General features: G+C 32.0%; 1 protein-coding gene across 5 annotated transcripts in view; it reads left to right on the plus strand.

Moving 5' to 3' along the window:
- Positions 1-14,536, plus strand: part of LOC118200082 (uncharacterized) — a 109,708-nt gene that overhangs the window by 17,908 nt on the left and 77,264 nt on the right. For 3 of the 5 annotated variants that reach the window (XR_015042420.1, XR_015042421.1, XM_085821470.1), the window contains one exon: positions 10,310-10,408. Coding sequence is in view for 3 of the 5 variants with exons in the window: in XM_085821470.1 (XP_085677596.1) it covers positions 10,310-10,408 (99 nt within the window). In the remaining 2 variants the exon portion in view is untranslated. Of the gene's footprint in view, positions 1-10,309; positions 10,716-14,536 lie in introns of those variants that run through there. The other 2 variants (XM_035372003.2, XM_085821469.1) reach the window with 2 other exon arrangements.

A 14,536-nucleotide genomic window follows, 5' to 3' on the forward strand; every position in this document is an offset into this window, starting at 1 on the left:
TGCTAAATACTGAGAAAATGTTCAGTGCCTATAAAATGCTAATATTTAGCTGAAGGTAATCGAGTTCAAAAAGACTTCTTGGCGTGTTCACAAACTCCTTCTAATACTCATTTTATCTTCAGGACGCAATTTAGGAGAGAGAAAGCAGAAAGAGAAGCAGAGAACATATTTACCAGTAACAGCAAAAATAGCCTAAAGGACTTCTCACTGAAGGGGAAGAAGAATGGAAGAAAAATTACTGATTTCACGAAGAAAGATATTCAACAATTAGAAGAACTGCCTCGAAACCCATTCAGCTTATTTTTATAACAAATTATCCACGATTCCCATCAACTGTACTCTTACTCTGTCATCTCTTCTATCTCAATGTTTGCCGCCTCAACTTCGAGAAACATCAGCTCTAATCCCTGCAATCATTGATCGCGACACTATTAATTTCTGTAGTGACTTCATTACACGTTTGGGCTCACTCTAATTGCATGCTCTCTGAATGCACGATCTGAAGCCAGCTAAAGGAAGTTTGTTTTTTGTTGATGTTCTTGAGAGTTAATTAAGGAAATGTGGTAGCCAATGAAACGACCAAACGGGATGTAAGTTAAATATACGTTGTAATGGTTTCTTTTCTTATGATTTACAAAATAGATGAGCAAGTTACATCAACTTATGATATTTTAGAGAAACCATAAGATAAATCATAATGTACTTTCTCCTTCGTGGTGTTACGGTAGCACATTCGGCGCGTATTCAAGAGGTCCAAGTTCGAGTCCCGGCGAGGTCATTCGTCATTTGCCATTTTTTTGTGTTTCCTACTACAGAAATCCTAATAATTCTACAGTGGCGGCTGAACTAAAAGGTGTTAAATGATGATTCTTCACCACCAGGATTCGATTTTCACTCGAATTTGCCAAAAATGTATGACCAAATAAGAAGGAAGTGCTGCTGGCTGCGGCTGCGAGGGTAGCTAGGGCTGCACAACGAGATATATACTGGTAGAGAGCGTATCTGCAACCTCCAGCCGGTTCCAGCATTAGTGTCACGTGACTTATGGCCGAATTCCGAAAGTCCGGAAATACTTTACATTCATTTCTGTGGGACGAAAGACGACTGTTCTGCTTTATTACATAAAATTTTAAGAAAAAATTGTTATCCTCTGCTGCGTCTATGGATGTAAAGAAAGTTTTGTAAAAGGAAGACCTGTAACCTTTCATATTAAAGTTAAAACTGCATGATATATTATTTTATTTTCAGTATTTTTGTCATTTTACTATTTCTGTCGAATTGGTTCGAAAGTTTCGCCCATATTGTATACGAAAATTGCCGCTGTATATGACATTTTAAGCATGTATTATTATCATCAAAATGTATTAAATACTGTGACTCTATTTTCTGGAATCACTCTTTATAAATAATTGAATTTATACTCTTTTCCGTGTACTCCGTTGATAAAGAAAGCTGCGCCAATTGGCCCTAACCTTTTTTCGCCAAGTCATACGTGTTTTGGTTTCGTAAACAAGTACTGCCTGAGATAAGAAAAAGAAAAATGCTATTATTATTATTAAATTATTGAGAAGAGCTTGTGCGATATGTTTACTTTGTAAAAAAAATCTGATGTGTACACCTTGTACAGAATCTGATGTGGACTTCCTTGTACGGAATATTAAACTTTATGCATTTTTTCTTGCATTTCATTTAAACTTATGAGATTGAATTAAACCTACTTCGCCGACAGTGCATAAACCACAAAAGAATAAATGCATTCTTTAAAATTCACTCTATTTGTTTACCATAGCGACACTCTGGCGCTAGGTTTACTTAACAGTATTATATTTCGTTCATATTATAACACAGAATGTACAAAATTTATATCATTTAAAGAATTGTCTAATCGTTGCCATATGTTCTATTCAACTACTATAATAAAGCTAGAACTATGTATAAAAGAAATTAAGCAAACAAAACAAAAAAGAAACAGTTTTTCACAGCCGATTGAGTATTTCTCATTCAATTAATTCAGTTTTTACTTCGCAACAAGGCAAAATACATAACTCAAAATAGCTGTATTAAAAATTACGAAGTAAATCTTAAACGCTTATTTCCTCGAAAAAATTCTAGAAAGGATTAAGCATGATTTAAATAATAAATGAAGGAGTTATCTTTTGTTGTTGCGAAGCTACGTTTCTCCAGATTGGCAACAAATCCGCTACTCAGCTGTTTCAAATGTAAACAAGAGCTATCGCCGCCATCAAATTAGGCTTAGCGGCATTTAAACAATTTTAAAATTGTTGATAATTCTAAAAATATTGCATACAGATTTACTAAAGGCATAAAACCCTTAACCGGAAGACAAAAACAACATAATTTAATAATTTTTAAACCAAAAAATGTACAATTTACAAACATATAAGAGTAAAGAAACTGAGATCACTGAGCCGGTAACAGAGTGGATATATTTATAAATATATTTATATACGTTTGGCGAGGCCGACTTAAACCAAAATACGAGGTGCACATCTACATGTTAAAGTAGTCTTACATATAAAATTTCAACGTTGTGAGGCTACTCGTTTTTGAGTTATGCGAGATACGTTCGTACGCACGTACGTACATACGTTCGTACAGAAGCCACGAAAAATTCTCTTCATTCATTTTAATTTTAAAGCAGTTTGTTAGTTTTTTTGGAGGAAAAGAGTCTTTTATTCTGTCCTTACGTACAGGTGTCACGCAAAAACATCGTTAAATTACATTCGAAAGCGGTCAAAGTGGATATTTTCGTTGAAATATGCTGCATGAAGCTATTCGCGATTACAATACTTCCTTTTTACTTCGTACAAGGAAGTAAAAAAAAAGGTGAAAATCTTGATTCATGAATATTAAACATAAACATTTAAACAGCATTATTTTAAAAATCCTATTACTTTTATAAAGCTCAGTGCTTTATCATTATTTTCTATGAAATCAATTAAAATAAAAATAATCTGGACTATAATTCTGTCACATCTACGATGCTGTTGGAAATTTATCCTAAATGAAGAAATATGATGTGAAAATTTAAATTTAAAAAAATCAATGAAAATAGTTCTTAACTTTAATTAAACTAACTAAGTTTAATTAACTAAGTTTAATTAAAGTAGAATTATTTTAAAAGTGTGCATCCATACTGGTAAGTTATATTTTGAAAGATGTTTTGAAGTAATTTGAAAGCAAAATGTTAATAATGTTTTAACGGGGATTGGAGTTAAATCATCACGAAGAATAATATTTCAGTTGTAAAAGGAAATATATATATATAATTTAAAGTTAAGTTGTAAGAACAAACGAAAAAAGACCTATGTGGTCAAAAATTTTGCGCATTGTGCTGCAAAATTAAGGAAATTAGAAGATAAATTTTAGTACGCACGCTAAAAAGTTACCAAAAACTGTGGCTCCGTGATAACTTCAACATATATATGTTAACGTGAAAGACTGAAATTGGAGAATGTTGACTTTCACCGGAGAATGTCAACATTCACCAAATACGTCGGTGAAAGATCGAATATTTCTTTACATTCTTGTACATTCGGACCCTCACCGGTGTATGTCGACAATCACAGATATGCTCTGGTGTAGGTCGAAAAGAGAGGTGTATATGTACACGCTGCCATTCCAAAAGGAAGTGTTCCACAAATAAATGCAGTTGTAAAAGCAAGGGCCTCTTGTGCAATTCAAAGTGTGATAATAGCAATAAATAAGATATGAATCACATAATTTAGTAAGTTTATAACTTCTATTATTTTCCTTTCTCATTTTGAATGTACTGTGTGTTTTAAGTTCTTAAGTTCTTATTCTGAGTCTCAAGTGCGTTTTTTTGCGAATGAATTACGGAGAAAGAAATATAATCTTCTTATATGTTGAACATTCACCATTAGTATATGGTGAATGTCGACCTTCACCGGTGTAAGTCAGAAATAAGAGTATTTGGAAAATATTTCGGACATACACCAAGCGACTATGTGAATGTTGACATTCACCGGTGAAAGTCGACGTTCTCTAGATTTCGGTGTTTCACCGTAACATATATATATATATAGAGAGAGAGAGAGAGTTTGTCAAAGAAAACCATCAAAACTACATCTGAGTGAACTTTTGCAGCTTTGAATGAGGCTGTCATTATTATATCTTTACTAGTTTTCACTTTCTATTCACAAAAGCTTTTTTTTTTTTTTTTTTTTCCTCTGAAACAGTCAATTTTATCCAAGCCATGTATTTATGGTTTTACAAGCTAATTTTTTTTTAATTTATATCATCTGAAAAAAAAAAGTATTTGATAAGTGAAATTTCCCATATCAGAGTCGTATATAGGGTATTGTATTTCATAAAGTTATTCATGTAGTATATAACAATACCTAGTTTCTATATTTCGGCCAACTTGTGTGTTTTTGTTTTCAAAAACTCATTACTTATTCACAAATCAAAAACAGGAAATTTGGAATATTTGGAAATTTTGACTCTATTTTGAGTAGGTGATTTTTGGTACTTTTTCCTGATATACTTTAGTAAAAATAATTTAAATAAATAAAAAAGTATTAATCTACTTAAAATAAAAATATACTACTTTGTATTAACAGCAAAATTTTAAACATGAGCAGGACATGCTTTTCAAACGAAAAGCTTTCTTTCTTCATCAGATGCAAGCTGGCTCCTTTGTAGCTGGTGAAGAACGAAAGCTTTTTGTTCAAAATGTGCGTCCTGCTCGTATTTAAAAGATTGGCATTCATACATATATAGTATATTTTTATTTTATTTTACTTAACACCAGTTGTTTATTTGTAATTAACCCACTTTATAGTAAATACTATATTTAAATGCACATTTTCATAATGCATTTATTTAATTGGGATACAGGAACAAAACAGAATATGTATTCTCACGTTTGAATTTATAATTCAAAACATTTTACAGCTGATGTGCAAAATATGAAATCTTACTAAATTTAATGTATAGCGGCATACAGTTAAGGCAGTAGCTTCCAAGTTTGCATGAAATTATTTCTGGACATTGCTAATTTTATGAGCACTTTGATATGCAAGTAACTGAATAAAATAGGCGTTTAAAATCAGTGAAATATCTTTTTAATGATAAAAAATTCTTCACTATCGTACATTTCCAGAGAGCAAGTACTATGGTAACAGAGGTCAGAAGTAAATGATATTCTTCCAAAAACTGTTTCTGACTTTAAATTAAGTAAAATTATTTTACTAAAATATAAGTAAGTAAAATATTTTTCAATAATAAGATTTCAGTATAATTTATCTTTTTGTAACATAAACTATAAATTAAGTTTGGACAGTAATAGTTTATGGTTCCAGCTGAAAGTCAACAGTTTGTAAGTATATGTTTCATCAATTGCATAAGTACATATATTACAATGTGATTTTCTTTTTCTCTTTAGGATAGCATTAAAAATAAACGAGATTTTTTTTACCCCCTCAAATATTAACAGTATTGCAATTAATTTTTACTATTTTAATTTTTAGATATTATTCAAAAAATAAAGCTTCCGTCTCAATTTTTATTATTTATTTTAGATTTTCTTCCTAAAATTATTTAACTAAACATCTTAATCAACAATGCAAATAATTTAAAGCGATTAGTAAAAATATATATAACATATTCAGGAAAAAAAGCATTAAGTTATATCTAAACAAATTGTAAAAAACATGAATGATCTAATTACAGGTAGTTATCTGCCGACTGCCAGCAGACGGAAATAAAAAATCACTCCCTGCCATATCAAAAGCGCGCCAAACCTGCGATGAACAGCCTAAGCTATCATTCCCCAAGAGCGCCAAGGCCATAAATCATGTGGTATATGCTGGGGTTCGGCTAGCATACGAATTCCCTTTGGAATGAGCCGTCTACCTGTTATATGAAGTCGTTGGGGCTGCATGACGGTAAGCATCACACTGTCGAGAAAGCTAAAGACGGAAATAATCATCGAAAATTCCATCAGGACACCTTCACCTGACATGCTGTTTGCCAAAACTGGAATAGGTCTCCTTGAACGCTTTCCCGTTACCCGAAATGGTAACCGGTGGATTTTTTTTTTTTTTTTTTCCTGCAGATTATCTTACTCCTTGTTGCTTTTCGGATTATCCAAAAAGCTCCTAAGACGTTGCTATCGACGGTACCGAATAACACAACAACTATCTCACGTGACGCACGACGCAGATCGGGAACAAAATAGGAGACGAAGGAGTTCAAAAGACATCGTTTACCAACTGAGACTGAAGCCCCATCTTGATTCAATGGAACAAGTACGCAATAGAAGAACACCTATTATTTCCCGGAAACCTCTTAACAGGAAGCCAGACCAGATGTCTGCAGGACGTTGCTTCATCCTGAGCATGGAGGTAGGAAAGGGAGGAGGGGCCATTCCGCGCTAGAAGCGAAGCACTGCTTTGAAGCTTGGGTCACCAGACGGGGTGTTTTTTGTTTACATTCAGAAGCTCGCTTGACAAGATTCTGATAGTATTTCGACACACGACAGTTCCATAGAAATCGAAAAAGGGACACTCTCGCATGAAAGAAACATTCATAGTGTGATGGATAATAGCAATTTGTATAGTTTACTGACATTTACGCAAAAATCACATCTTGGTTATTTTTCGATAACTAACAACAGCGATTTTGATTATGAATTTGTTTTATAAAATTCTAAACTGTTGCACTACAAAAATATAGATTTTTAAGAAAATTACTAAAAGAGATCTGCCGAAATTTATTTTCTAGAAGATTTGAAAAGTTTGAAACTTGATGGCTAAATGTAAATATAAAATTATGTATGTTAAAATATTTGTAATTAGGCACATAGGTCAGATTAAGTTTTTATTAAATAGAGGAATAAAAATAAAATTCATTTATAAATAATTTAATGAATATTTAAGTATTCATTAAATTATTTATAAATGCAAGGGCTATCTGCCTAAAGAGAGAGATGCCGTCGTGGAGGAATTTTGAAGAAAAACTGACCTTTGAGTGTCTATTAAAAATAATACTTATAATTTTCATTCAAATTATATTCATATATATTTTTTATATAAAACTTTCGGGTGTATGCTAAATTAGTGTAAATTACTTTACACGAAAAATATAGTGAATGCACAGAAATTAAAGATTTGCACATGCCGGAAATGATAAATAGGAAATATGTATGGGTATTTATGCATGTGCTTGCAAAAAGCATGTATCTGCCTTTGACAAAATACTTAAATATTCATTAAATTATTTATAAATGTATTTGAAATGAAGAATTTATTCACTTATAAACAACTCTGAAAGTACTGTGAAGAAATTTAATGATTAAATGCATCTAATTTATAATGATTATAAATGTTATCTAAATATATAATAACCTTAATATTGAGTTGTAAACATAAATTGAAATCCTGTTGACAAATACGTTATAAAACTATTTAAGCAAGAATTGTTCGTATTGGAAAGCAATCTGTTAAAAGGTATTGTAAAGCAAATGCTATGAGATGCGCACTTAAGAACGTAATAAAGAGTTTTGGAATATGTATTGTTGAAATGAAGGGTAAGAAAAAAATCTGATAAGTATAATTAAAAGAATTATTCTCCTTACATTTTATAATATCTCAGTTACAAGTTTTAAATAATGCTTTAAAAAAAAAAAAACTTGTTTTATTCCCTCTCAGAAATGTTCAGAGAAAGTCAAGTACTATTTAAAGTATTTCGCTAATTCCTAATAATACTCTAATTTAAAATGAACCGAATAGAGCATTAATTATAAATTGACTTACATTTTTCGATTTAAAAGAAGCCAAAAAATCATGTCATATTTAATTTTATATTTTTATTTGTATTTTAGGAATTTTATATTTAATTTTGTATTTTAGGAAGAAGCTCTATAAATAGAAAAGAAATAATGCATAATTTTAATATTAATAATACAATAAACCTTGATCTTTATTTTTGTACCTTAACCGAATAAAATCGAATTACCTTAATTTTTTTTTCTAATGTAATTAACGAAAACTTGTGAAAATATTTCATTCAAATTAAACCATTCTGAGAAAACTGTCCTGTGAAAAGTATAGCATTTAATTCCGTTCAGAATGAAATGTTGTTTAAAAATATGTTGTTTTCACATACTTAGGATTCTGAAGTGTTGTAGAAAAAGAAAATATATACATTTATATGTATATTTGCGACGTAATTACAAAATATTTACACCCGAACGCGTCAAATCCCATAGAACTCAATGGTAAATGACCCAATGTTTTGGTCACCACGTAGGGATCGCCGGTGCTTCAGAGCAGGGTACGGAGAAACTTGTTTAGGGCGACTCCATCTTACTTCCTACCTCCATGATCCTGAGAAGGGGAAAATGTAGATCAATTACTTCTTTCGACCGAGCACATCGTAGCTCAGTTGGGTGAGATATCAGATTCAGAAAATGAAGGTCCCGATTTCGAAACCAATCAAAAAAGATCCCCCTACAAATTGACTTTTGTTTAAATTTCCTTGATATTAATTTATTTCCCTTATATTCCATTTCTTGGGGAATGTTCACCATTTTCTACAACATGCCAAATCTAAAATGTTCCAGTTCGTTTATCAAGTGTGCGTAACCTGTTACATGTTAAATTCAATTATCATAATACCATCACTTTATATAAAATGGCAGAATACTACTGCACTTTTCACCTTTTTCAGCACTCCGCAGACACAGAGGTAAATGCAGATTTTCCAACAACCTCGTCTGCAAAGCTTAAAAGGAAATAAAATATAAAAAGCATTCATGAATTAAAGTTTAAGATCTAATATATTCGTACATTTTATATATTTGTCTTGCTCAGATTCTTCTTTAAAATGTTGGCGGGCATTTCTGCTGTATACACATGTTTAAAGTCAACTCTCTTTTCGCCGTACAAGTCTCTAATATAATGAAAACGAGTATTAATGTGTTTTGTTTGATAGTGATGAACTGTAGTTTTCACCAAATACTGTGCACTTTGGTTGTCGTTAGATCTCGTAATAGCAAACGCATGTGCATCTCTTCTTTGAAACTCCAGTTAACGCTATGTATATTTTAATTTGATAGCGCTACAGCTTTTTCTTTTCGTTATTCTCATTAAATAGGGCTTTCTGCTAATATGAGACTATAACCCCTAAATGATTTTCTGCCGAGAGTATTTCTATGCCGAGAGTAGTGCTAAATTGACTAAATCTACTAACAGAATTCGCAATGTCATGTCGTGCAGATACAGCTAAGTAAATTAAAAATCCGATTAAGAGATTGATACTTATTTTTGTCTGAACTTTCATTTTCTTTAACGACGTTGGAAGTTTCGCATAACTTAATGTTAGGATCTAACGGTATCGATATAAGCTTACATTCTTGCATATGTTACTTAGAGTTCTTTTATGTACTGAATTTGGCTAATTGATACATTTTTATTTTGTTCAACCTTAATATTTAAACACTTTTTTTTTTACTTTACCCAGGTTTCACCACTTTTTTTTTTTTTTTTTTTCCTTTTCACCTCATTTCAAAATTTTTGCTGGGAGTTATCTTAATGTGCACCTTAAAAGAATCGCTTTTAGTTAGAATTGACAAATCATCTACATAAGTAGCTATTATGATTTCATCATTTGTTACATTTTGTACGTAAATACGATCATTCGACATTAATTTTTTCGAATCTTAGTTTCGGCAGAGTTCTATTTGATTTTTGAATTCCCATTCATCCTGCTTGCTTAAATCCATAAATTGACCTTTTGAGCTTGCAAACTTTGCCTTCAGGAGTTATTAAATCTTCTGGTTGGGACATAAATATGTCGTCATCAATTTTCCCATTCAGATAGGCAGTCTGAACATCCATCTGATGTATTTTCGGATCGCATTCCTGAAATGTCCCTTGTCCGTCACAGTGTTCAAAGTTGAGTCCCCCATAGTTCATAAGAAGAACATAGAAAAAGTATTCCCCTCATGCATCTCCAAGCCTAATTACTTTTCCAAATCGAAGAAGGTGGATACTCCAATGCTAATAATTTTTTCCAATCAAAGATATTAATTTCTCAGCTTTCCTTCTTTCCTTTTCTCTTACTTTTACTCTGAGACAACTAGGAAATTTTAGATTGGTTAAAAGTTCTGTTATTTTTATTAACTTAGAAGAAATTTACATAAGTAAATTTACTTAGCATTATCACCCAAACCATTAAAAAAAGTAATTTTTATAATTTTTGACATAAATAAATGTGCTTTTTGGGATTAAACTCTTAATAGATCTTTATATGTTTCTTTTAGGAACAAGAGAAATTGCTTCCCTATCCATACGCTACAGACTGCAGAAATTACACAGAAGAATGGATTTCAAATAACAAGACAGGCCCAAAGTCTAAAGAAGTAATTAATTCTGATTATTAAACGAAATCTTAGCTAAAGGCGCTATGTTTTCTGTAATCTTAGATATACGGAAAATAAAGATTTTCCGTATAAAGTAAAATTTAGTTGTTCAATTTACAGATGTTATGTGCGATACAGCATTGTTATGTGCGAGGCGAAAATTGAGATTAATGATTGTGATTGCAAACCTTTTTATCTGTACGAAGGCGATGCTTTTCTTCTGAAAGACTTTTGCAACAGTATGTATACTAATTTTGTCCTATAAATTCACTAAATTAATTAAATTATTTTTGTCCATTTTCTCAATCTAGTTTTTTGAAGCGACTATTGGTATGGTAGTTTAACATTCTAGTATTTCGTCCTAGTAATCAAGACAAGTTCCAGATTTGGCAGCTAAAAAAAGTAGTCCTTCCTAATTATTAGAAATTAGCAGAGTTATGTCCAGGAACATATTGCGCATTTTTTTTTTTTTTTTTTTTTTTTTTTTTTTTTTTTTTTTTAGTGTAACTTTCTTATCTTTATGATGGCATAATATTTTTCCTTAACTCCATACCAATTTTTCATAATATTTTTTCGTACGTACGGGTTCGTATTACATTGAATGCACACAGGTTGGTCCAATGATAAGTTAATAAAATTTATTATATCCAAATAAACACTTCAGAATTCTGGGACTTTCCAGAGAAATATTCGTACAGGCGTTCAGAGTATCGCAGAGTACAATCAGTAGTTACACTTCAAACTACTGAGAACTTTAAACACAATGCGATGCAAAGTGCATCTAAAGAGCAAAGGTATTCCGAACATAATATACTGAACTAACGTCTAACAACAACTGAGGGACTGTTGCTTACTCCGATCTTATATAGCAAGGATGGCCAAGCTTTAAGACGGTGGGAGCCCCTTGATAGATTTTACGAAAATTCGACTGCCGCAAGTCCAAATTTACATCGTTTCAAAAATAATGAGTCAGGTTTTGAATATAAACTTCTGAAGTAAATTAATGAATATGTGATTCAGATGATTACATATAAATATGAATAAATACATCTTATATTTATTGTTTTTGCGTTTAGGAAAGATAAGTTTCAAGAAAATAAAATTTTGCAATTCTTGTAATGGGGAACTGAGCGTTTTTTCTTCAGACAGAGAAATTAAATACTTTCTTCTGATTTCCTTTATACCTTTCCGTTTATAATTATTGTTGTTTTATTTTAGTAGAAGTAAAATGAATCGAAAGCATATTCATTGGTCTATAGTTAAATGAAAAATGTTATAATAAATTACAAATCATTATTTAAAAGAAAAACTGAGTGTTTTTGTAACTCATGAGCAGTCTTTTAGAAAAGATAAATTAAATGATACATGCCAACGTGTACTGCAAAGAAACTGTTATTCGAGAAAAATTATTTATTCAAAAATAAGCTATCAATTTATTCATGCTTCTGCTTAAAAAGTAATTTTGTTTCTCCACACAATTAACATAAGGACCAACATACTGAGATCATTCGAATCTTTGGATCCTAACCTAAGAAATCGTTAAACAGTTTCTTGCAAAACTTTGGAATAACTACTTTTACTCATGCCCAGTATACAAGAATTCACCAAAAAAAGAATGTGCTTGCAGTTTCAGTAGTATTTGATTAATCAGTACCTCTCATGACGGCCCTGACTGATTGAGTATTTCAGCGTGGTATCCAACGGGAATATGCCAGAAATTTTTAGTAATTAGCACACTGCGCATCATTAAAAACTCTGAAAACTATCTCCCGAATCGTCTCAATAATTTTGGACACAGATAACGAAGTTCATCCAAATCATTGAAAATTCCCGAAACTACCTCTCGAACCATGCTGATAATTTTGGATATAGATAACGAAGTTCATGCGCATCATTAAAAATTCTCGAAACCACCTCTTGAATCGTTACAATAATTTTAGACATACATAACCTATTGCTAATAAATCTACTAGTTCATGCAGGACTATATAAACGCTTCGTCGAGCACATATTCCATCTGTCTAACCAGGCGAATTCTTCAAACTAACTGTTTAGTTTCGCGCTGTTCTTCTACTGCGTGGCAAATCAAAACTAACGTTACAGAAAGAAAACACACCTGTGAGTGATATAACTAATTTATATCCCAAATGCAGATATAACATGAACACGTAAATCTTTATATTTTTATGGACACGCACAGATGTTCAATGTGGAGGGCTTTTGTAAGACTGCAGACGTCTTTCCGTTTATGCACGGATTTCCACTCTTGCCAAAAAGATGCACGGATCCATCATATTCTAAATGTTGGACCCATAAAAGCGGTCCAGTAACTTATCGTCTCGTCTTGAATTTCTAAATAAAACAACTCAGAATAAAATTTAAAATAATTTCTTGTCAGCCTAACGGTTACATACTACAACTTTCCAATGGGTTACTTAATCTGTAAGCAGAAAATAAATCTCAAATTGAGTTTGAAATGGAGTCTGTAAGCAAGGGATATTTTAGAAAATAAAGGATCAGACTTTAAACGTTTATGGGAGAAAACTTTCTCATTTGCCCGGTATTTATAGTGGTCAAGCGGTGGATTATTGTACAATTTTTCGTTTGGCTGTAAGATTTGTCTCTGCTATTCCACATAAACTAAATTAGACCCTACAGTGAACCAGGAGAATTCTCGTACATGCGTGAATGAAATACCAGCACTGGAGAAGGGTGAACATAACCCTTTATTTAATTCAAATAATCAACAGAAAGGTATGTTCTTCGTTCTTTACAATGGCGCCGTCAGCTTGCGGTGAAGCTGAAACGTAGAATATAATTCAAGTCAAATCTAAAATAAAATAGCGCAGCATAAGTCTAAACTTAGGTTGACTCTACAAAGCCTAACAGGCGAGACGATAATCCGAAATGGCCAAGAGGCTTGCTAGCGTAACAGCGAGGTAGCAACGAAACGTGCGCTGGCTAGCAAAAACGCGCTCTGAATAATCTTAGAGATTCACCCATTTAAATACTCATTTAACTTAAATTAATTTACATTTAAATAACATTAAATTTACATTCTGGCGAGAAAAGGAGAGGGGGAAATTTAGGAGTTCAGTAAAGTTGAGGAGTTCAGCTTAAAATAATTTGTTATTCAAAATAAGGGAAACCCTACATGGATATTAAGCTTTCCTGAATGACGTGTCATTCCTGCATGATGATCGAAAATTAAGAAGACAAAAATATCAACAGATTGAAAGACATGTAACTCTGACATAAGAGCCGGGGCAGCTGCAGAGCGGCAGTACTAAAGGATGAAAAATTTTAGATAGGCGGACAGCAAAATGAGTGCAAAAAAAAAATGCCTGTAACTTAGTGCGAGGTAGAAAGAAAGGTCATCAATACAAGAAATCGAAAAATGCAAGAAAATATCAGAAGCTAGAAATTTCACTAATATCAATATGTCGATTTTGACCGGAACTTTGGAGAAACTTTTGTGTTCTGTTGATCCTTCATTGCTTGATGCAAAATTATTGATATGAAGATTTGATGATTAAGGTGAAAGATCTTTGTCTGGAATAACAATATTTGATAAAATGGGAATTAAACATTTTGACTAAAATTTAAATCGTTGTCAAACCAGTGAGTCTTCCCACGACTCCAAATATTTCGGCATCCACAACCATTGGTGAAATAAATTATGACCTCTGCCTAGGATTACCAAGGAATTTTTACGAAAGATAGAGTTTCATGTGAGAAATGTGTACATTAAGCATATTAATGTGAATGGTTGCGAAATCTGTGAAGCGATTGCATAGAAATGACTGACTTGCTTAGGAAATTAATTTTGAAGGAGTTCTGCAGAAAAGTAACCAAGTAAGAGGCTGAAGGTTCACGAAACCAGAAATAAAATCTTTATAAAAGACTTCCACAGATTAAAAGAGCTCTATATAGATTGGAAGGCAAAACAGGTTTCTTCAGCAGTCACTCACGCCATTCAAGGACTGAATAAAAATAGTATCTTACAATGAATAGCAAATCTTCCAGGTGGATCACAACTGTTGTGAACAATAGGATCACACAGAAATGTAAGAAGAAACTGCCTGAGGTAAAAAAAGAAAAAAAATGTTAGGAAGAATAATTAAACAA

Source organism: Stegodyphus dumicola, chromosome 1 (assembly GCF_044657685.1).
Source record: "Stegodyphus dumicola isolate Sdum_Otavi_A_Nest chromosome 1, ASM4465768v1".
Lineage (NCBI taxonomy): Eukaryota > Metazoa > Arthropoda > Arachnida > Araneae > Eresidae > Stegodyphus > Stegodyphus dumicola.